This window comes from Typopeltis vanoorti, chromosome 7 (assembly GCF_054136105.1).
Source record: "Typopeltis vanoorti isolate ZY-2024b chromosome 7, IOZ_Tvanoo_1.0, whole genome shotgun sequence".
NCBI classification, from domain to species: Eukaryota; Metazoa; Arthropoda; class Arachnida; order Uropygi; family Thelyphonidae; genus Typopeltis; species Typopeltis vanoorti.
In genome coordinates, this window is record NC_143555.1 from 77332352 (window position 1) to 77356746 (window position 24395).

General features: G+C 33.5%; 1 protein-coding gene across 2 annotated transcripts in view; it reads right to left on the reverse strand.

The window, feature by feature from the left end:
• The window catches only part of LOC150104795 (TBC1 domain family member 1-like), a 533214-nt gene that overhangs the window by 338700 nt on the left and 170119 nt on the right, over positions 1–24395 (reverse strand). For both annotated transcript variants that reach the window (XM_090395359.1, XM_090395357.1), the window contains exon 3: positions 20576–20866. In XM_090395359.1, the coding sequence (XP_090251485.1) occupies positions 20576–20866 (291 nt within the window). The remainder of the gene's footprint in view (positions 1–20575; positions 20867–24395) is intronic.

The window sequence follows — 24395 nt, forward strand, 5'->3', positions numbered from 1 at the left end:
AATCTGATAAAAACATATGGTATGGAAATATCAACAGGTAAAACAAAAATCACCTTCAAAGGTGCTAATCCAATAAGAAGCAAAATAGTAATAAACAACAAAATAATAGAGCAAGTAAATACATTCAAATATTTAGGATGCACAATGTCACATGAAAATGAAGCTGATATAGAACCGAAGATATCAAACCTTTTAAAAGTAACAGGCATTATAAATAAAATTTTTAAACCCAGTTATGTACAAAAACACACACGAATAAGAATCTACAATACAGTAGCTAAACCTACCTTATTTTATGGCAGTGAGATACGGATAATAAAGAAAGCAGATGAAAAAAGAATTGAATCATCCGAAATGAAATTTCTGCGCAGAACTGAAGGAGTCGCAATAATGGACAAAATGAAAAGCAGTGAAATCAGAAATAGACATGGAATTACAAACTCCCTAAAGGAAACAGTTATTTGCTACAGAGAAAAAATGGAAAGAACACATACCGAGAATGAATAGAAGCAGAATAACTAAACAAATTCTAAATTACCACCCAAAAGGTACCTGATGCAGAGGAAGACCCTTAAAAAGATAGAACCGAGTCCAGAACAGGCCACTTGGCCTATAAGCTATAAATGTTTGCTCTACGGCGATATCGCACAATAAAACTGTTTATAAGCTCTTCTAAATTTAAATTATAAGCTATGTCCACCTCTATCGATATAGTTGCTAGACCAACCAATCTTTCTTGGGTTGTTGCGGTTCTCGAATAATTTTTAATCAGTTTAAGCTTGGAAAAACTTCTTTTCACACTTGCTACACTAACAGGAATTGGTAACAATATCCTTAGGGTGGTGGTTACGTCCAGAATTGAGTCTGGAACAGGTCACTTGGCCTATAAGCTTTAAATGTTTGCTCTACGGCGATATCGCACAATAAAACTGTTTATAAGCTCTTCTAAATTTAAATTATAAGCTATGTCCACCTCTATCGATATAGTTGCTAGACCAACCAATCTTTCTTGGGTCACTGCTGTTCGCGAATAATTTTTAATCAGTTTAAGCTTGGAAAAACTTCTTTCTGCACTTGCTTCACTAACAGGAATTGGTAACAATATCCTTAGGGCAGTGGTTACGTTGGGATAAATTTCTACCAGATTTTGGTTTTATATATATATATATATTTTATATATATATGATAAAATTTGGTGAGGACCACTTTTCTCTTGTATTATTTTTGAGAGATTTTAATTCTTCAAATAAATCTAATGCATCTACAACAGATGATGTAAAATACCTTGTTGCCCTAATACTGCGCCTACCGCATATGGCTGAATGAGTGCCCTTAATGAAGCGCCGTGAGGCAGGCTGCCTCTATGTTACACCCTGTCAAAGATACTGAGACCAGCTAACTCACCTTTAGTCTAAGGAGACCAGATAAAGGTTCCTCACGTCATGGAAGGAAATCGAACCCAGGTCTTTCCGACCAAAACCCTCTAGTGATAAGTATGAAATACCTTGATAAACTTCTTGCAAAACACCTCAACTATATTGTCCTTAATCAATCAATTATAAAAAGCAGTTGTCAACCAACCAGTTTCATCCATTAACATAATCTTACCATAATTATTCTTTCTTCTACTTGCTGCATATCAATAGAACTCTAGGATTTTTCTTGGCCTGATTTGCTAAGATTTCTGTTTGCACTGCACTTTTGCTGTCCTTACCAGCTGAATTACCTTGCTGGCCTGTTCTTGATACTCTTTATGTGACTGATTATTACCATTATTCATCTTATGTTGCTCCATTTCATGCTTAATCCCTTCGTTCATCCATTTGATGCCTACCTTATTCAGTCTTTTGACCTTCAGAATACATTCAAAGAATGATATTGTTAAATAGCTCTTAATCAGTGCCCATGACGCATTTATCTATTTTCTACTTAACTCCTTATTCAACACTATTGCTCCAAGAAATTGAAAAATTGCAGAAGCAGCAAGAGATTAGCAGAGATTAGAAGAGTGGTATCCCAAAAGAGGAAGGTCGCTAATGAAGCATCACTGGGATTTGTTTTGGGACCATTATCATTTAACTTGTACGTTGATGATATTGGGACTGGCTTAACTGGAGATATACAGCTGTTTGCTGATGATGCAAAGTTGGGAATAATTATGAGAAGTAGAACAGATGTGGCCATACAGGAGGATCTCAATAGATTATGTGAGTGAGTGGAACTATTAGTTGAATGTTACAAAGTGTAAGGGATTGAAATTTGGAATGCATAGTAAGGTTTGGTTGCAGAGTATATAATTAATGGGGAAATTTTAAAGGAAGTGGAAGAGATCATGTGGACTACTGTGCACAGACTAGGTCACCTGGTTTTCAAGAGGATGAGAAAATATAGAGTCCAGAGCAGGTTCACTAAATCGGTTTCAGGTATATGGAATCTCAGATACAAAGAGATTGAGGAAATGCAACTTGCAGAACCTTGTGAACAGAAGGAGAGGGGATATAATTAAGACATAAGTTGGTGAGGGTTTGTTGCCAGATTAACATGGAGGAGATTTATCAGAGTAGAGGGGTACAAGAATAGAATGAGAATCCATCCATGGAAGCTATATAAGGAGGGTGTGAACAGGAAAGTGAGAAGCAGTTTTTGTACAGAAAATGATTGGAATGCATTGCCTGAAAGTGTAGTGAGTGCAGAAACTGAATGAGTTTCAGGTATAGTTCAATGATCTTTTTGCATGAGAGAAAGAGAGAGAGAGTGGCCTTCCCATAATGAATCCTTTGACTCCATGCAGATAAGATGTTGTGTTTAAAATGGATTAAGCAGTTTTGGCTTCACTGGTACTTCCTTCTTGCAGCTGATCTTCATTCTTCCTCTCGCTCTCTCTCCTTCCTTTGGTCTATATTTATCAACTTCTTTTGGTAGACAATATCTTTCTATCCTGAATAAATGCTCTTTCTATTTCTGCATTCCTTGATCTTTTCATTTATGTTGTAAATACCTAGCTCTCTTCCAATATCTTCATTTTTTATATGGTCTAATTCTGTACATCCTTTAATTGCTCTTAAAAATTCATTTCTGCTACCTGAATTTTACTCTGATCTTTATTTTTAATAGTCCATATTTCTGAACAATATAACAGAGTGGGAGGGGCCACTGCTTTGTAAAATTTAAGTTGGGTTTTTGATCTTGTTTTTTTTTTATTATTATTCAGTGTCCTTTTAATTGTTCCACAGATTTTCTGAATTTATTTTTCATCTATTTCTTTTCCTTTTAAATATATTATTATGCAACCTACAAATTAAACTGTGTAACCTTCTATTAAATTTATTTCTTATGACTATTTTTGGTCTAACATGATCTTAACCTTCAAATGCCAGATTTTAATAACAATACCCTTCCTCGCACGTTTTGTTGACTATATGACTAAGGTTAAGAGCCCAAGAAACTATTCAGCATTATCTGGTCATTCTCATTCACAGACAGGTTGACTGGAATCATATTCACTGCATCTCTCCTAAACATTCTACTTTCCTTGATTCTGCACTTCTAAACTCTCAAAGAACAATACTTCCTCTCACGACACCTAACTCTGAATCTATTCAAATAGAAACCATCTGTTATGCAAGTTCTTCTGTTCTTCAAACTCACTCTGCCTACCCACAAATTTTACGCTATTCCTCCTGAACAACCTGCACACTGGCTCATTCATAATCATAGCTGTTTGTCTCAGCTTGTTTCTATCATACTGTGGCGGTAGACTCATGACTTAATTTCTCCCTCTTTTTATTAGCTTGTAAAAGAAAGTCTCTCGTATCTTCCCACATACCACATTTGTCACCTGTTGGATCAATTAGTACTGTCCAAGATAATCACCTATCTTCCACTCTTCCTTTCTGCATCCTTATAGCATCAATAATACATCCTTAATCTTGGCCCCAGCAAAACTTTTCATTACACTCTCTTCAAGCACTCTTATCATGGAATCACCACACAAAATTTGATCCTAATGAGGAAATCCTCTTCAGTTCAGACAATACTTATTTCTCATTAAACTCATTTGTCAACAGACAATGCACCTACCACTCTTACTGGCAATCCATTCCACTTGCTAAAGAAATATAAAACCTATCATCCTTTTCTAGCTACATTATTACTGAAGTTCAATGGAACTGCCTTCATCCCTTCTACCATGTAATGAAAGACTCCACCTACTTCTTCAAAAATTCCTTTCACCAGATCACTTCCTCTCCAATTATTTATTAGTTTATAGCCCACATTTTCCTTTAACCTATTTTCATATTCAACACTACACATCATGTACTTTCAATGCTTCTGTACCATGTTTAGATGCAGTTATACCAAAGCATGGTAAGGAGGAATCATATTCACTGCATCTCTCCTAAACATTCTAGTTTCCTTGATTCTGCACTTCCTTCTAAACTCTCAAAGAACAATACTTTCTCTCATGACACCTAACTCTGAATCTATTCAAATAGAAACCATCTGTTATGCAAGTTCTTCTGTTCTTCAAACTCACTCTGCCTACCCACAAATTTTATGCTATTCCTCCTGAACAACCTGCACACTGGCTCATTCATAATCATAGCTGTTTGTCTCAGCTTGCTTCTATCATAATATTGACACATCCTGACATGGATACAATGATATCCGTATCCATGTCAATGTGTTTTTTAGTGTTTTTTTTTTTAACACCATTGTTATCCTCTGCATTAGCTTTGGCACTTTCACAATGTGGCATCTGAAGTTCAACTTTCTTTCCATCAACCATCACTCAGAATCCCATTGAGTGATATGTAATCTCTCCCAATGAAATGGTTTCAACTGAGCTTTGCATCAGATATGGAGCTCCTGCAAACTTGTAGGAGCTCCTATCAGAATCATTCTTTATCACTCTGTACAACTTAATATCATAAACAAACACTTGAGTATTTGTTTATGATATTAAAAAGATTCCTTCAAATCTTTTTAATATCATTAGTCCAAGGACAAGGCATGGTGCCCATTGGTTAACCTCAATCTATTAAACTCTATTCATCTATAAGTTACTTTCTGAAACCTATATATAGATCAGCCACCCTCTTATCCATGACATTATCCTGTCATGTGCTTTAGCAAATTAATATCATGATATACAGTAGATTCTGGTTAACTGGAACACATCAGGACTAGAACATTTCAGCAAATTTAAGTGACTGCCCCAATTATGCAAAGTTTCATGTTAATAGTTAAAAGGACATAAAAAGACTAACGTTTCGCTGGGCAATAAATCATTTATTCAAACTGATTACAATAGCAAAAATATGTACATATTTAAATGTTCCTCATTGTCAACATCAACAGAGACCTGTTGTCCTTCAATGTAATCCTATTAAAACAAAATACACAACACATTAGAAAAGATTTGATATTTAAACATTTAATTTACGTGAGATGTAATTTATATAACATATATGTGCATACTTACTTTTCAGCTTTTAGTTCCTAACAGTGCCAGAAGAATTCATCCAGCATACCCTGCCATGTTCTTTTGATCAACTACAAGTGCATAAAATCAGCACAGACATCCAATGCAGACAATGGACTGCCTTCCCACATGAAATATCATCTTAAATGATTAATAAATTCCCTGGAGTCCTGTGTAGTCACTCGTTCAAATTCAGAAGTGTCATCTTCATCACTTTCTTTGCATTCTAATTTCTCATTCTCATGTGTGATAGAATATAGAATACTTTAATAAACAATTTCATCTTCAGAATCTTCATTTTCATTGTAACATTCAACATTATTGTCAATACCTTCCAATTCTTCATAGTTCCTAACTTTTTGCACTTCTGAAATGGTTTTATCTTTACTTCTGGTTCTTTCAGACATCTCCAAGCCTGAATGCTTTGCACTGCTGTGAGAAACAGTTCTGAATCATCCTGCTTCCTAGTTCTCACCAACTATCAGCAACAAACTGTAATGCCTGGAGAAGGTTAACTTTTGAACTTGCTTCCTTGGCTGTGGAAGATGTCAGCATTTTTTTTTTTTTTTTTTTTAATCGCTTCTAGGATTGGATCACCAACTTTGTGAAGTACATCATCTTCAAATTTTTTTATGATTCCCATATCCATTGCCTAAACACTATACCAAGGATGTAGCATTTGCAGAAATTCCATTCTAACTGGATGTTTGTCAAACACTCTGAACAGTGAGCATATACTATACAATTGTCAAGAATCAGAACTGTTCTTGATTTCTGGTTAAACTTAACATCCCACATCATTAACCATTCCTTAAAAATTTTGGAAATCATCCATGCAGTCTTCTTAGCATAGTACACTTCTTAGTCCCTTAAAGCATTGAGGCTTAGCACCTTTCCCAATAACCAACAGCTTATTGCTGTGTTAACAGCATAACACAGTTATGTGATCCATCCCTTTCTTAGAACCTGACAATTTTACATGACTGCAGCAGAGAGAACCATCCAGTGTGGAATGATAAAACAGACCTGTTTCATCAGCATTGTAGATATCATCTGCACAAAATTTCTGAAGCAATTTAGGTGCTTTCTTGGATTTCCATTCTTCTGCACCTACAGCATCACCACTATCTTTTTTGCCATGTGCTTTCTTGAATTTAATATCATGCCTACATTTGCATCGAAACAAACAACTATCTTTTTGCTTTAAAATCATCATGACTCAGCTTCTTAGCTAGCTGCTCTGACTTCTTTAATACTGGACCATGGACACACATTCCTTGTCTAGTTATAATAAAGAACCACTGATTTAGGGTGTCCTCAACATCAGGATCCATACCTTCATGCTTCTTATACTTTTCTGATTAGGCTCAGCATGAAAGATAAAACAAGTGCACTCAACTAACACTGATTAAAAACTGTTTCCCTCAGATGGTAATATGCCATATAAGCTGACTCAGCAAGAGAAGTGATCAGTCATTTATATGTGTCACCTGAAGCACATGGAAGAAGAAAGTTGAGGAATCATTTATAGGCTGTAGTTTGGCACAGTATTACCTATGCACTCTTTGTGGCAACAACCTTAAACCAAGTTTTAAGGAATGGTTAATGAGAGCTGCATTTCCTGTCCCAAATAAATAGCTTGTTGTCTCAAATAAGTGAAGAAATGTAATTTTCTCAATTTGGTTTTGTTGTTTAAGATTTGTCCAAAATAAATGGCTACCCCAATTAACTGATAGCCCAAATAACCGGATTCGACTGTATATCTATTTCCCTAATCCAACTGTTATAACAAAAAAAGAAAGCAAAATACTTAGGATCTCCTGACAAAAAGACTGTTCTCTGACAGGTATGGAATGCTCTATCTATCATTTTCTTGTATTTGTACTCTTACAAACTCTTCCATGATTATCACTCCAGATATAGTGATTGGCATACAGTTTTCGCCATCTATTTTTGCACCACCCATCTTGCCCTCCTTCCATTCCTATGGGATACTGCTTATGTTGAAGCAGGAATTAGTTGGCAGATAAATTTCAGTGCCCAATGTGAGAACATAAACCTTCTTACTGAAGGACTGAAGTTTTCGCCATCTATTTTTGCACCACCCATCTTGCCCTCTTTCCATTCCTATGGGATACTGCTTATGTTGAAGCAGGAATTAGTTGGCAGATAAATTTCAGTGCCCAATGTGAGAACATAAACCTTCTTACTGAAGGACTCCTTAACCAACTGAAGGGAACTTTTTTTCAAGTCCCCTTCAGTCCTCCTCTATTAAATTCAAGAGTATGGTTTCTGTATGTCTAACCATTAACCCACCAACAGTATAACTTATATAATACAGGCAAGCATTATGTGAGTGGAATTCATATAAAAAAATTAAATGAACAACCAAGTCAAAGGCAATACTAGCATGCTTAAAACATTCTTCAATATGTATTGAAATCCCATGCATGCATCTACTTAAGCCATTTCTGCATCAGGATTTTATAGCATCTCTAGTACATCCCACTCACATACTTCTATTTTCACACGTTCTCACCATAGCATTAGGTTCTATGTTATTATTATTATAATGATTCCTTGAGCCCAAGACTCAAACAATGGCTCTTTTTAATCATTCATGCCATGTTGTGGATGGATTTTTGGTTAATATATCTTTCTCTGAATATATTAAGTACAAACCCAACCACAACACATAATGGTGGTCCATTTTACATATTCACATGATATGAGAAAAACCTGGACTTCACATGCTCACTAACCACACCTTTAGTCAGATTCCAGGAATGACCCTGGGTTCTACTCCATCTGTCATAAGGTACAGAATATCACTTGCATCTATACTGAAAGATTCCATCACTAACTTGTGTGTATCTCTTATATCTCCTCTTCTCCATCTATTAATCAAACTTGGAGGACCATATTACCTCAATCTATCCTCACATGCACAAACCCACAGGCAAGTTATCACCTACCATAGATCTCTTCAACTGTCTACCCATCTTCTTAGAACCCTGGTAACCATATCTTGATACAGTAATCCATATGTGGTCTTATCAAGGAAATTAACTTTCTTTTCTTTACTAGTTAGAAACCACCTTAGCAATGTGAACCCTAAACTTTAATTTTCTTCAACTTTAATCCCCAAGTTTCTAGATTCACTGACTACTTGCAGAGTAGTCAATGCAGTTCCAATTAATGGAATACTCTGTTTGCAATGTCCTTAGTCCAAAATACATAACCGTACACCTAGAAACATTAAACTGCCATTAGATCATAGAATTCAACTATTCAAGTCGGTCTGCAAGGATTCTTTATCAGATGTCCATTATCACCTGCATCCACTCTTCTACCCATATCAGTAGTCTATTTTACATAACTATCTTTTTGAGGCACACGTAATGAACTTACATGTGGAATGCTATCAAATGCCTTAGAATAGATGTTATAGTATATCCATTTTCCTTTCCTGTCACTGTTATAAAACACGAGCAGATTATTAAAGTAAGATTTTGCCCTTAACAAAACTATGCAGCACTCTATGGAGGATAACAGTACTATTTACATACCTTTGGATGCAATTCATAATCTTTCCAAAACCTTACTGACCACACCAGGGATACCGACTGGTCTATAGTTCACTGTGTCAGCTCTAGCTTCATCTTTGTACAATGGAATTAATTTGCTCTCCTTCCACTCAGGGGAAGTGTTCCTGATTAAGTTTGTGTATGATTAAGAGTATGTATAAGTCTTAAGTTAAGACATGCATTTCTTCAACACGTATGATGAATAAATGCTCTATCTTTACTTGCATTCTTTCACTCACTTACCCTTCTCCTCCAGCAAACAGAGCTAAGGTTTATCTCACGAGGATACACCTTACTAAATTGAACACTTGACACTCAGCCATTTCTAGTGCATCAAACACTTTCATCCCATCCAAATTTGCTAAGGTTATTCTTCTAGTCATTCTTTATCTTACATGCTGTATAGTAATAAAATTAGTAGACATTGTTTAAATGATGGAAGCCACAGGTACCATGAGTTAGCTGAAGCACCATGGCCAGTGCAGTAACATAAATATGAATATGTTTGTCAGTGTTAATTGTCTTCTAGCTTGCTTTCTCTGTTTAATTTACCAGTGAATAATATTTAAAACATTCATACTTCCATTTTTCTAGAAAATGGCAAGTAAAATTTATGGTTTATTTTCACCAGCATAATCCTTATTAAGCTGTCCCTATTTATTTTATTAAGCTATCTATCATTCTAATTAGTTACGATTTGTGCAGACAGAATTACTCCTCATTTTCAAAATTTCAAAAGACAAAATTTTCAAAAGAAAATTGTACCTTTTGGGAAAAACTGTCCTTGAAGTTAAGACTAAGTTGAATAACAGTAATACTATATAATGCTTTGCTGTTCCTCCTCCATATTGTTAATATTCAAATATGTGTAAGTAAAGATAATCTAAGGTAAGACAGTTAGTTTAACAAAATAGAAAATGAAAGATTAACCAACATGTATGAAATAAAATAAATGCACAGAAAACCCAAAAGAAGACAAAATAGTTCCAAAGATGGCATCAACATTATACAAGTTTATATATCATTTTCCATCTTCTTGCTGATTCGCATACTTAATTTTTTTGTTTGTTTGTTTAATTAGTGACTACTGCTGCAATAAAAAAATTACAGTGATCTCTCAATTATCCAACCATCAAAATCTAACAACCAAACCTTCAGTTAACCAGTCTTTGAATAGATTAAATGCCAAAAGACTCCTGGAACAACACTAACTGTACATTCAGCAGAAAATTGATTTCCAGGTATGAACAAAAATATGTTTTCCAAGTTTCTGACTATTTGCATAGTTTTTGACTTTTTATTGCTGATTTTCATGCCACATTTGTTACAAATGTTGCAATGGATTTATTTAGAAGTATAATATCATCTGCATAAAGTAAAGAGCCGAGTTTGAATATTTCCACTTTATCAGATTTAATGCCATTTTCCTTCATAATGTGATTTATATAGAAGGTGAATAATGGTGAATAATAGTAGAGATTGCATGCATCCTTGATGAACATCTGATTAAAATTCTAGCTGCTGAATTACAAATTATGCATAGGTTACATATTGCTCCATGTAATATTACATTTACATCATATTGACAAACGCTATTGAACAGCTTTTGTCACCTTATCAACTGCCTTTTCTAGAACTACAAAACTGAAACGGAGCTCATTATATTCCCATGATTTCCCAACTATCTGTCTTAAAATAAAAATCTGATCCTAACAACTCTTCTATATGCTTGCCAAAACAAAGATTATCCTTTTCCCAGTTTCTCTTTCACAGCTTTTTTTAGCATTTTCTCGAATATGTGCACAAATCTTAACTGGAACTCTCAGCAAAAAAAATTTTTCTCATTCAGTTTTATTTACCCTCTCATCCTTTTTGTTTTAATTTTTTTTTTTAGATTGGATACTATATGAGAGCTCTATTGCAATCATTAGAAATTTGACCTTCTGAATTATGCAGTTTAGTCACTGTAAAAGTTTTACAGCTCCATATTTGAGTATTTCAGTGGGATATCATCTACTCCAACTGCTTTTCCACATTTCAGATTTCGATGTGTTTTTTTTTCTACATCACATATTGATATGCATAACTGATTGGGATCTTCGAGAATATTTTCTATGACATGTTGTTACTGCTTCTGTCACTCAACATTTAATAATCTTTCAAGGTAATTACTCTAAACATCCATATCTTCATCTTCAGTTTTTATATCATCTTTATTATGTAATTCCTTACATAACTCTTCTTTCCTTCATTTCTAAGCCTTTTCAACAGCCTGCAGAACATTTTGTCACCTCCATGGTATTTATCTTCTATATACTTACCAATGTCTTACCATGACTTTTGCTTGACTACTTTTATACAATACTGCACTTTCTTACCTTTTTCTCTGTACTCTCTCAGAGGACTCAGTGAGTTGTCTGCTAGGAACTTTTTATAGATTCTAATTTTTCAGGACTGTCACTTTAACTTCTTGAGTCACCATTAAGTTTGATTGGTCTACTTTTGCAAACAACTTGACCACATGCCTTCTCGATGAATCAATAGTTTTTCTTTTCAATATGATTTCATTCTTATCCTGCTCAAAACTAAATGCTCAGCTTTGAGTTGCACAGAGGCTAGAAAGAGACTGAAGTGAATCCAGGAAGAGGAATCATCTATAAACTAAATTGCTCCCCTATGGATAACAAAGAAATTTTAGGTATGTTTCAGATATATCCCAAATATATTAAGGATAGGTGGATTTGAAAATTCCATAGCATTAGCAGCTGGGTTCATGAAAAACAGCATCTTGAGCAGAAAAGAATGCTTGTTTTTTTTAGAGACTGAGGAAACTATTTATGTAATGTATTTATGCCTGGGGTGGCTGAAGATAAATATCAGTCTAACCATACATATCTGATCCTGTCTGGTGATTTGTGTATTACAGAGAGTAATGGTGAGTGACATGAGATCCCTTTTTTTGCAAAAGAAAAAGGCAAGATTACACTGTAGTGTATTAAATGGGGACCAGGTTGTTTTTGCCTCAATGAAGGATGGTAGAGATCAGTGCTTAAGGCAGTGGTTACAGAGGGTCTTGAACCTTGGATGTCTGAGCACTACATGGTTTGTAGATTCTAAATTCTAAAACTTATTTATTGTATAATTTTCACTTAAGAGTCATCATGGACATCTTTGTTACAGGATTACAGAATAGCAATCAAACAATAACAGACAATTGTAAAAATCACTACCTTAGGAGCTAACGTAAGATATCTAAAAAGATTAATAATTTCCTAACTTAAAAATAATTAAAGTTAGGAAAGATTAGCAGATTTAAAAAGTACCATCTCCCATAAAGGGGATAGACACAGACCATTGGATATGTTTAAGTTAAGACAATGGAGTAACTCTGCTACTTTCACACGTTTTTCTTTCTTTCTATTTCTTTCTATAAAAACTTTCTATGAGGAAATGCCTTTTATGAAGGACTCTTGTCTTGTTCCAATGAACTATGTTTAGTGCAGATGGCATGCTCAGCAAGTCCAGATGTGCAGATGGCAAGTCCAGACTATTCAGCTCATGATATTTAATATAAGACGTATTCTTCTAGATCAGGCATGTCAAACACGCGGCCCACAGGCTACATGAGGCCTGCCGACAAGTAACATGCAGCCCGCCAAAATTTGTAACCAATATGGTTATTTAACTTTTGACAACACCGAATTAAATAAACATATTCAAAAAAATCAACATTTCCTAAACATATTAAAAAAAAATTAACATTTCCACTTAAGATTATTTTATACGCGAAACTACTCTGCAATTTGTAAAGGAAATAATGTTCTATTTGTCATTTCAAAAAATCTTGTTACACTACTGCATAAATATCGCATTTTACCGAATTTTAACAAGCAAGTCTACGTACACAGCTACATCCGCTAACCACAGCAATTGAAAGCTAGCTGTTAGCAATTTTCAAGTCGTAAGAAAATGTAGTGTTTTCTTTATAATTAATAAAGAATTTATAAAAATAATGTCAAAACCTTCAACCAGTACGAGTTAAAATAATTAATTGAAGAAGAACATCGTAGTTTTCAAGAAAAATGGGAGTTACAATATTTTTGTATTCAAAGAAAAAAAAAAATTTATGCCTGATATGTAGAAACCCTACTGCAGTTTGCAAAGAATATAATATTAAAAGGCATTACGATACAAATCATAAAGAAAACTATGACAAATATGTTGTGAAAGTTCACGAATATAAATTGTCAGAATTAAAGTTGACACTTCAAAATCAATAAAATGTATTTACCAAATCTACAGTCATTTGTAATCACATTTAATTGCAAGCAAGTCGAAACCATTCACTGAAGGGGAATTTATTCATGAATGTATTATTAAAACAGTTGAAGTGTTGTGTCCTGATCAAACAAAGAAATTTAAAAATATAAGCTTATCTCGAAATACCATTGCTAGCAGAATTGGCGATATAGCCGGGAACGTAAGGAATCAACTAAAATCAATAATTCCAACATTTCAGACCTATTCCCTTGCAATTGACAGTACAGATGTATGGGATATCACTCAGCTGCCTGTTTTTATTCGTGGATGTGATATGAACTTGAAAGTAAGTGAAGAACTTCTAGAAATTATTCCTATGCATGATACAACCACTGGAGTTGATATTTTTGAACGCCTTATGGAAGTTTCGAATAAATACAATTTACGTTTAAGAAAGCTAGTATGCCATGCTACTGATGGTGCTCCTGCCATGACTGGTGTTGTTAAAGGAGTTGTTACAAATTTAAAAGAAAAATGCAAAGAACTGGGTAATGATAATTTTCAACATTTTCATTGCATTATTCATCAGCAAACACTATGCTCCAAAGTTTTAAATATTGGACATGTCCTAAAAAATGTCAATTATATTCGTGCACGTGGGCTTAATTATCACCAATTTAGTAACTTTCTAGAAGATATAGAAAGTGAAGATAGTGATCTACCTTATTATACAGAAATCAGATGGCTTTCCAGTCATAAAGTTTTAAAGTGATTCTTTGAATTGCTGGATGAAATTACCATTTTTTTTAGAATCGAAAAATTATGAATGTGAAATATTAAAAAATGATCAATGGATAAAGGACCTGGCTTTTTCAGTTGACATTGCAATCACCTTAGTCAACTTAATCTTAAGCTACAAGGCAAACATCAAGTAGTTACCATGTTATTTGATAATGTTAACATTTTCAAACAGAAATTATTACTTTAGCAAAATCAAATTCAAAAAGAAAATTTATCCCATTTTGAATGTTGTCAATCATTATTACAAAAATCACCAAAATTGAAATTTTCAGAATATGCCAATCAGATTAAGTTATTAGAAAATAAATTCAAAAGAAGATTTTTAGATTTTAAGAAATATGAAATCAGTTTCACTTATTTACTTCTCCTCTATCGACTGATGTTGAAACTGTTGATGACAATTTACAGTTGGAATTAATCGAAATTCAGTGTGATTCCATATTGAAACAAAAATATATGGATGTTGGAATTCCAAAGTTCTATAATTATTTATCGGTTGATCAATACCCCAATGTGTTATGTGCAATTAGACATATTTTATCTATGTACAGTAGCCCATATTAGCAAACAACTATTTTCAACTTTAAAGAATAATAAAATTGCAGAAAAATCAATATTAACAGACCAGCATGTGTGCAATATTGAAAATAACTACAGCTCAACAAATTCAACCAAATTTTGAAGATTTCGCCAATGAAAAGAGTTATCAAGTTTCTTCAAAAAAATTATATGTATAATATTATTTAAATATGTAAACTTTATATTTTATATGTATTTTTTGTAACATATGGTTGCATTTTGTACTTATATACTCTAATGTTAATATCAAAAAACTTGTTTCCTCTTTTCGAGATTTTTTTTTTCTGTTGCGGCCCATTAAGAATTATACATTTATGGATAATTCTTAATTTGGCCCTTGGAGGTAAACATGATCTAGATCAGTGGTGGCAAACCTTTTTATGTACACGTGCCAAAAGTTTACAAATCGAGTTGCTGACATTCTGGCGTGTCAGCAACTAATTAATAATCATAATTAATTAATTAACATTTTATTGAGACAGAATTTTATTGAGACAAGTTTAAAAATTAATATAGAATTTCATAATAATGAACACATAATTTGACATACACATTGTCATATACAAACCAATATTAACCCAATATCAATTTATTAATTTATCAATATATCAATTTATTAATGAGATTTTTGCTGTTGTACATTACATGCCAAATGCTTTATATCGGGTTCATATTTTGTCACTTTTAGTAATACACACACGGAACTAGATTCATTCAGTCATTCTGTTTCTTAAACTGTCTTTCATAAAATTCATTTCAAAAAAATAATGACTCACAGGCATATGTAGAGAAAATTGATAATATAGCCATCGCTAGTTTTTTTTTAAACAACAAAAGGTTTTTCAGGAATGGCATTCCAAGTTCTCAATATTTCCTCTTCTGCATTCTTTTTAACTGTTCCCAATAATCGATCATTTTCCATTATTTCCAAGTCATTTCTCAGACAAATTTTTGTTTCCATATAGAACTAGATTGAAAATCGATTACAGGTAGTTGCATTTCTATATCTTCCAAATATAAAACCAGCTACTCGAAAATCTCCAAATTGAGTTTATCTGTTGATGTTGTGTCCGGATGCAAAATAAATTTTGATATCTCTGCAAACTGCCTGAACTGCATAAATCTTGAAGAAAATTTGTTGATTATCGACTGAATAATTGTAGAAAACTCTTTTGTCAATTTAACTTGATCTGTTTTTTCATGGGATTCTAGATCTGCAAAGACTTTCTTTGTATTTGGAAAATATCGGAAGGTATTAGAAATGACATCACGATTAAAAATTAGTAATTTAGCTTCGAATGCTTTGATTAAATCAAACATGACAATAATTGTCTTGTTAATACCTTGCAGTTTAACATTTAATTCATTTAAATGTAAACACAAATGAATAAAAAACATTAATTTCGAAAGCCATTCGACGTTTATTAATTGATTGTATTTTTCAATGATTTTCTCATTATGTAAAAAAAGTCTGACTTCATCTAAACACTCAACAACTCTTTGAAGATCTTTCCCATGACTTAACCATTGGATGTTGTTGTTGTACATAAGTAAACCATTGTACACCGAGTTTACCTCACTTAATAATTCTATAAATTTTTGTTTATTTAAAGCACGTGCCGATATAAAATTGACCAATTTTGTTAGAATGCTCATAATATCTTCCAGTGGCTTGAAACTAGCCTTTGCGCATAAAACCTGCTGATGTAAAATACAGTGAAAATCCAGAACTGAATGTCCAATATATTTGGTAAATAAATTGACGAACCCATTTTCCTCTCCAGTCATACATACTGCGAGCACCATCAGTAGTTACTGATACAATTTTGGAGGGATCTATCTCTTTCAGCAAATGCATTTACAACTGTGTTGCAAATATCTATTCCTTTTGTTGTTGTTGCTAATGATGTTAAACTTATCAATTCTTCTTTGATGTTATTCCCAACACCATAACGAATAAAAATTAAAAATTGCTAAAGAGCTGGTCCAGTTATGTCAGTACTCTCATCAAGACAAAGAGAAATTAAACTAGATTTTATATCTATTTTTTGCTGATGAGTATTTTTAGCCATTTCTATGATTCTATCTTTCACCGTGTTTCTAGCCAAAGGCATATCTTTTATTCTTTGAAAAATTTTTTCCTTGTTTTTAAAATCTTCAAAGAGAACTGGTGCACATTTTAACCATGCTTCTTTTATATATTCCCCATCACTAAAAGGTTTCCTGTGTTTAGCAATTATTTGAGGCAAAAAAACTAGCAGTAGTTTTATTTGAACGACTGCGGATAAATTTCATTAGGGTTGTTGACTGGATATTCCTATTTTTAATTGCCCGAGCAATAAATTCTTTCTGTTCGTCCTTGCTTTTCTCAAGGAGCAATTTATGGTTTGTCTCATAATGCCATTTTACTGACAACGTTCTGCACACAACTGTCCTGGAACATAAAACTCATATTGCTTTATTGTCTTTATTAATCATGCCATACTCTTCAGTCCACCAGCTTTGGAACTCTCTGCTGTTTGACTGTGATAATTTTCGTTTTTTATTTTCGCCAGCCATGTTTGGTAGAACTGTAACAAAATAATTCACAACTTAAATCAAATGCATTTTTTATAGTTTCAAAAAAATCAACATTTTATTATATGACCTAAATTAAATTATCTTTATAATTCCCATTTACAGCAGCAAAAACAAAACAGTGCACATACACAACAATAATGCACTTGCCGCTGCTTACTTCTGACTACTGGCAGATGCGCGGCGCGAAATGCATAATGAACGCATGTGCGATTAGAAAAGGAAAAAGTAAGGGAATCCTAAGGATCAGTAGTTCTCAATTCTTTTTCTATAGACTGTATTTTTATTTATTCTTACTGTATTAGAGGACTCAGTCCCAACACACTTACTCGTAAATACCGTTCCCATTTTTTTTAAAGTTCATACATTAAACTCACATAAGTATTAATATTATATAAATTAAATGGATATTAAATTAAACATTATTTCAAAGCCGACTACAATAACTATAGAATTTTCGTGGGAAATTTGGCGAGTGTATTCCCGTAAGATCTCTGGTCAAATTTTGCAAGAAACGTCTATAGTTTCTGTAGTCAGCTTTGAAATAATGTTGGATTTAATATCCACTTAATTTATATAATTTTGTATCACCGATGTGAAGCCTTTTAGCTATTTATTTTAGTAAATAAGTATTAATAATTAATTATGGCATAATCATAAAGGGTATTAATACACTTAATGTATACAGTGTAGCATGTCGACAAATATAAAAGTACATTTAAATTAGTTATCAATCACAGAACTAATGCTACAATATTGTAGTTTCCTCAGGCCAACATCGTTAAATTAAGTTCTGGTAAGTTTCGTTGACATATCCCATTCTGATCACCAAAAATTTATAATATTATTCAGTGTTAAAATTGATTATTGCATTATTAAATTGATTTCAATGATGTTGGTTTGGGAAAAAAAAAAAAAAAGTAGTGAGAAAAATATTTATGCATTGTAACTCACCATAGAAGTCAGCAGAGCAGGGGAAGCAACAGAAGGATGTCGACTTGTCGCCAAACGCTTACCGTCGAATATAACTTGCCCTCGCGTATATTGATTTCACTTAACGAAAAAATACATTAAAAAGTTTTGCATATATACCTCCCACACAAAAAACAACATGCCATCCCCAACAGCCATTATATACTGTAGATGCAAGAAAAAAAATAGTTTTATTGTATCCCTGAATAAGGTACAGAGGCTTTTGCAGTCTGTGTAATATATTTCTCAACAAATAGTGCAATTAGAGACAGCTGGAATAAAAATGCCACCTAATTAATGAATCACATGTACCCCTCTCACAGAAATGCTGTATAGGCAAGCAAAACCATATGTTGCACCGGAAACACAGTATCTAACTAAAACTATTGTCCAATTTTTCAATTACATGAAATAAGTGTTTGTTTGATTGCATTTGAAATTCTCGATGTCATTATGACAGATCACAGAGGCTAACTTCAAATAAAATTCTATCACGAATTGAAACATGCCATATAATGCTTGTGTGAGTTCCCCTTCCAGCTCAAACACAAACAAGGCAATAAAAACCAATCATGGGTTGAAACTTTGTGTGAGTTGAGCCCGCCAGTAATGAGAAGTTCTGTCGGAACGATAAACGACACCTCGTTGTGAATGTCTTAAAACTAAGAAATATATAGTTATCATAATGTTGTTATGACAGTTGTAGATTTTATTGAATTCAGTTGAAGAGAATTAGCATTTCAACTCAAAAATTGTCGGTTCCATTTGTCTTTAAAGGGTCACGTGATCTTTTGTTAATACCGCACCAATCAAATCCATGTCTTCATAGCTGCTCTCTCCTGTAAAACAAAATTTAACTTGTATGTATTGTAACAATTAAAAAAAAAAAGGCTGAATAATTTATAAGCGTATAAAAGGATATCACATGTAAATCGTTGACGTGCCACCTCTGGCACACATGGCATAGGTTCGCCACCACTGATCTAGATGAATAAAGGCGGATTTTCTAGTTTTTTCAAAATAACATAGGTTGCAAAGCAAGAAATATGGTAGTTGCCTGGAATATCTAGTGCTGGAGATTTTTCTGATGGGGGGGGTAACAAAAATACTCAGTGGTTTTAAAACTTTTAACTATGCATTCAGAAATGCCTTGCACATAAAGAGGAATGCAAATTATTTTTTCAGGATTGGAAGAGGAAGAAATACCATAACTGTTAAATGCATTTTTGATGAAAGAATCCTTAAACCATTTGATAAAAAGGTGGATTTAATATGTTAATTCTGAAAAAATTCATCAGAAGAACAAAGAATGAGCATGATGTAGTAAGGTCTTAAGAGTTCCAGCCTTTTGATAGATGGTAGCAATGATTCAGCATGGATATAACAGCCTGTATGAGTCTTCTTCCTAAATACTGAAGATTTTAAGCTTCTATCTGGTTGACAAGGAATTAGAAGATCTAAAAAGGCTATTTTACTATCTATTTCTTTTTCTAAGATGAACTGGATCATGGGATGAAGTGCATTGAATTTGGAAAGAAACTGTTGTAACTCAGGAAGAGCCATTCCAAATTGCAAAAATATCATCCACATAACTGTATCAATGTGCAGGTCTAGGTAAAATCTTATCAAAGGTAGGTTGGTAGGAAATTATCGACCATTTTAGTTATCATATATTAGCTACTAAGGTGGTGCTTTTTAGGACTATCTGTTATTGTTTGATTATATATTGTTTGACAATGGCAAAAACTGCTTCTGACAATGCATGCCACTCTTCAAGAACAAAAAAACAAAATTAATCCTTATGCTCTTTCTATTTTACACAACTTCCTAAGGCCACCCCTTGTTCTCTCTCTCCTCTTGTCATGTATGATAAAATTTCTTCTCACTTAAACCTATATAATCTCATATAATTTATGTTTATCATATCCCTTCTTTTCAGCCTATCAATTAAATTTTATAACCCACACACCTTCAATCTATCCTTATAGGGAGAATTCCCCGGACCTGTCATCATTTTGGTCTCTCACCTGTGGATCCTAGCTCCTTCCTTATCCCAAATCCTTTGTAGAATAATGCTTTATTGTACTGAATAAGAAACATATTACATGATACAAATAGAAAACAAAAATATAATACATATGCAGAAATAAACAGGAAAATACTGATTTATTATTATCAGTATTTAGAATGAAATGTTTACAAAGATATAAAATACAAATACCTTCCAACCTTTCATACTATTTGCAATCAGCTTACAAAGCAGTATATTTAATGTCATTATACTTTTCAGGAAAATTGCAGAGGAAAATATTACCTTATATTTAATGTCATGCATATCTCCTAAAATGTTCTCAGAAGAACTTGAGTTACTATAGCTATTCACTGTTTCTCTGCTACCTTGTGAAATTTCAGCAACTTGGTTTGCTAGTTCATTCTCTGCTGCATGCTCAACAACATCTAAATTATGAGGAAGACTTGTAACACTGGTTCCACTACCATGCCTTTGTCTGTCTGGATTTTGACTTTTAAATTTTTCTATCTCATATACTTTAAATTTTTCTACAGCATCATCAATAAATGTGGGTGGTGCCCTCTTCTGAGATACCTTGTAATTAATAAAAGAACTTAAATTAGTAAATATGGTGGGGGAAAAATCCACATCATAACTGTACGTTGGTTTCATGTGTGCTTTAAGTACATTTCTAGAACTAAAGAAGAAGAATATATAATAACATACACTTAACTTTGGATTCAGTATTGCAATTGCAAGCACAATGAAATATAAAAATATTTCTTTACCTACAACATGGAATAAGATATATGTAGATATACATTTTTGATTATGAAATTACAGGTGTAAGAAATAAGAGAAATATAACTTTAAAATTGGTGCTTTCTTCCCTTATTACCACAAGGTATGGAGAGCGAGAGAGAGAGAGAGAGCAAGTAAATTATTTATTTAATCTGCAATAATGACTAGGCTACTTGTATACAGAACTAATGACTTCACATCAATTGTCCTACTATCCTATAATGCAAAACACACATCCTTTAGGAATGTATAATGCTATATGTTATGGAAAAGATTATAGGATACTAAGGCTGATGTGAAGTCATCAGTCAGGAATAGATCTTGGTCATGGACTGACACGTACCCCCTAGCCTTTCCTGGCATAACCATATATTACTTCTCTGTTATTATCAGCTTCAAAAAAAAAACGTTGTGTCCTTTCATACTCAAAGTGTTACTTTTCATTCCTTCAGTTACTAACTCTATACAAATCACAAATCCATCCAACCTTGGAATACTGATCCCACATTTTTAGTTGTGCACCTAAGATGTCTCTAAAAATTCTTGATCATGATCAGAAGAGTCAGTTTAGATAACTCATAACCCTTATCACACAGAAAGTTGGTTTCTGCACTGTCTATCCTCTACAGATATTTCCATGGGCAGTAATTAGATGAAGCAGAATCAATTATGCCCCTCCCCAAATTCTATTATACATCTGAACTTGGTTATAACGAGCGCTGTAGGACTGATAAAACTTCCTCATCATAACCATTACTCACTGTATCAGGGATGAGTTAAATCTACCTCCTATTTTTTTTTAATTCTCAATAACTTGATAAAAAATACATTAAAAAAGCAAAAAAAAGTATTCAAGAAAAAAAAATAACATAATCACATATCTAATTACTAAATTACTATTTGTATATGTCTGTATAAGCTACAATCCACTTAAAATTAAACACAATTTTTTTTATCAATTTTAAAACCATACACTTAATACTAAACAGTTTATTTGTCCATAATAAAAAAATTAATTAATAAACATGGTTTCAATTAGTCTTTTTAAAAACCAACAAAACGATGTTATGTTGGTTTTTAAATTAATCCAGACAGTCACTGTTTCATACAAAATCATTACATCCAAATTGCATAGCAAATTTTTCTGCTCGAGCCTTCAAGATCAGACATCTATTAAGAATCCAGTATTTCTGGGATTTGGTTTGGGTGATGGCCTTACTCGGTATACTCATTGCACCGTGATCATTTACAATTAGGAAGCCAGTTTCTGCTCCATTTGAGGGTATAGAAGTAAAACAGTTTTCTGCAGGAAAAACTCACAAGTGTGAGATTTTTTTGTTTTGGTTATGCTGTTTTTTCAAGTGCCAATGTGTAAACATCTTTATTTTCCCACAGTGTCTATACTAATGAGGAGGACAAAGAAAACATTTTATGCACTTCAGCATTTTTCACACCATGTTTTAACTCAAGAATAATTTCAACTTTTTTATGAACTGAGAGACACTTTCTTTTAATAGACATGTTTCCGACAGAAGGGCTCATTTTTAACTGATTTTACAGTCATGGCAGTGTTTGGGTAAAGTGAGGGGTTAGTCCCCAAGCATACAATTAGATTATAAACCAGCACGTGATCCAACGCAGGTGGTCATAAAAGCTAAGTAGGGTAGTGTAGGACCAGCTGGAGGTTTTGCGGGGCCTCGGGAAAAGTTATGTGGGGTCCCAAAATATTTGAAAAAATAATTTTTTTATTGAAAAATCATATAATTTTATTAAACATAATTTACAAACATTAAATACATACAGTTATATACTAAAATATTTCCCATATCAATACATCTCTGAAACATCAAAAATTCTATTATCAAATTTTCTTAGAAATTTGAAAGTGCAGGATCCCGGGTTTGAGGACCGAAAAAAAAACAACTCTGCATAGGGCCTCCGGTTTATGTTCCCCTTTTCTTCTCAAGTGCAGTTTGGGTGATGGCCTTACTGGGCATACTCATTACACCATTATCATTTTCAATTGGGAAGCCAGTTTCTGCTCCATTTGAGAGAGGGTACAGAAGTAAAACAGTAGTTTTCTGCAAGCTGGTCACCAGATAGTGCATGGGAATGAATCTGATGGTAACACATTTTGGAGGCTTCCTTATCAGCTGGCAAATAATCCTGCTGCCACACTTGGACTTCAGTCTGAGCACTCCTTGTGTGTGAGTTATGTACACAAGTCACTCACCCTGGCTGCATACCCCCTTCTCTTTGATTTTCTGAATCAACACTCTACACATGAAAGTCAATCATAAAAATACTAAAGTTTTAAACTGCAGATACAAAAAATCTCCCATAAAAAACAAAAAAAAATTAAAATATGAAAAATATGACAAATAAATATAGAAACAAATAATAAAAATGTCCAAACACACCCAAAATAATGCCAAAACTTTTTCCAATAAGAAACACTTTCATATTCATTTCGTCAACATTTGGTGCATTAATGCAAACATTAGTGACATACAATACAGACATCTGATCTATTTTTCCTAACAGAACCTTAGTATGCATCCTCCACAACTACAGTCCACCTTGACTATCCCAGTTACATCCTACATGATGCATTTCACAAAAAAGAGTAGAACATGTGCTTTTGTGAAATTTGATATTCCCTGTCAAAGGCTATCCAACTTAGAATCCCCACTTTTTGATCTGCTCTGGCTCAAGATTCCCTTACCTCACTTTACAGCCTCCATTTGCTGCCTTTACTGCTCTCCTAACTCTGACAATCCTGCTGCCCTGTTTGACTACCTATCACTTAATTCATTCTTAAATGACCCAAATTCATGAGATTGTCCTCCTTGGGAACTTTAACATCCATAACACAAACTGGCTCCCCTACTCCAACTTCACAGATCAAGCTGAATCATTTGCAATCAGAACTAACACAAATAGTCAGTCTACCAACCAGAATATCAGAAGGTCCTTATTGTTCTACACCAATATTCTTGACCTTTTCTTAACTGATTCTCACTCCCAATATATTGTGGATGTCTGCTATTCCCTTGGTAACTCTAAATAGAATCTCATTCAAGTCTCCTTCTCTACAGTTCATCCTCCGCTCAGCAAATCTCAGCCTCCTACCTATGGCACTATAATCGTGCCAACTGGGATGACCTCTGGAATTTTTATTCTGCTTTTCCATGATCAAGTTACTGTTTTTGCTCTCATGATCCACACACCTGCACTGAACTAGTAACCAAAATAATCCTCATTGGAATGAGAGCCTTCATTCCCAATTCCATTGCAAATCCCCAAATTATACCTAAACCCA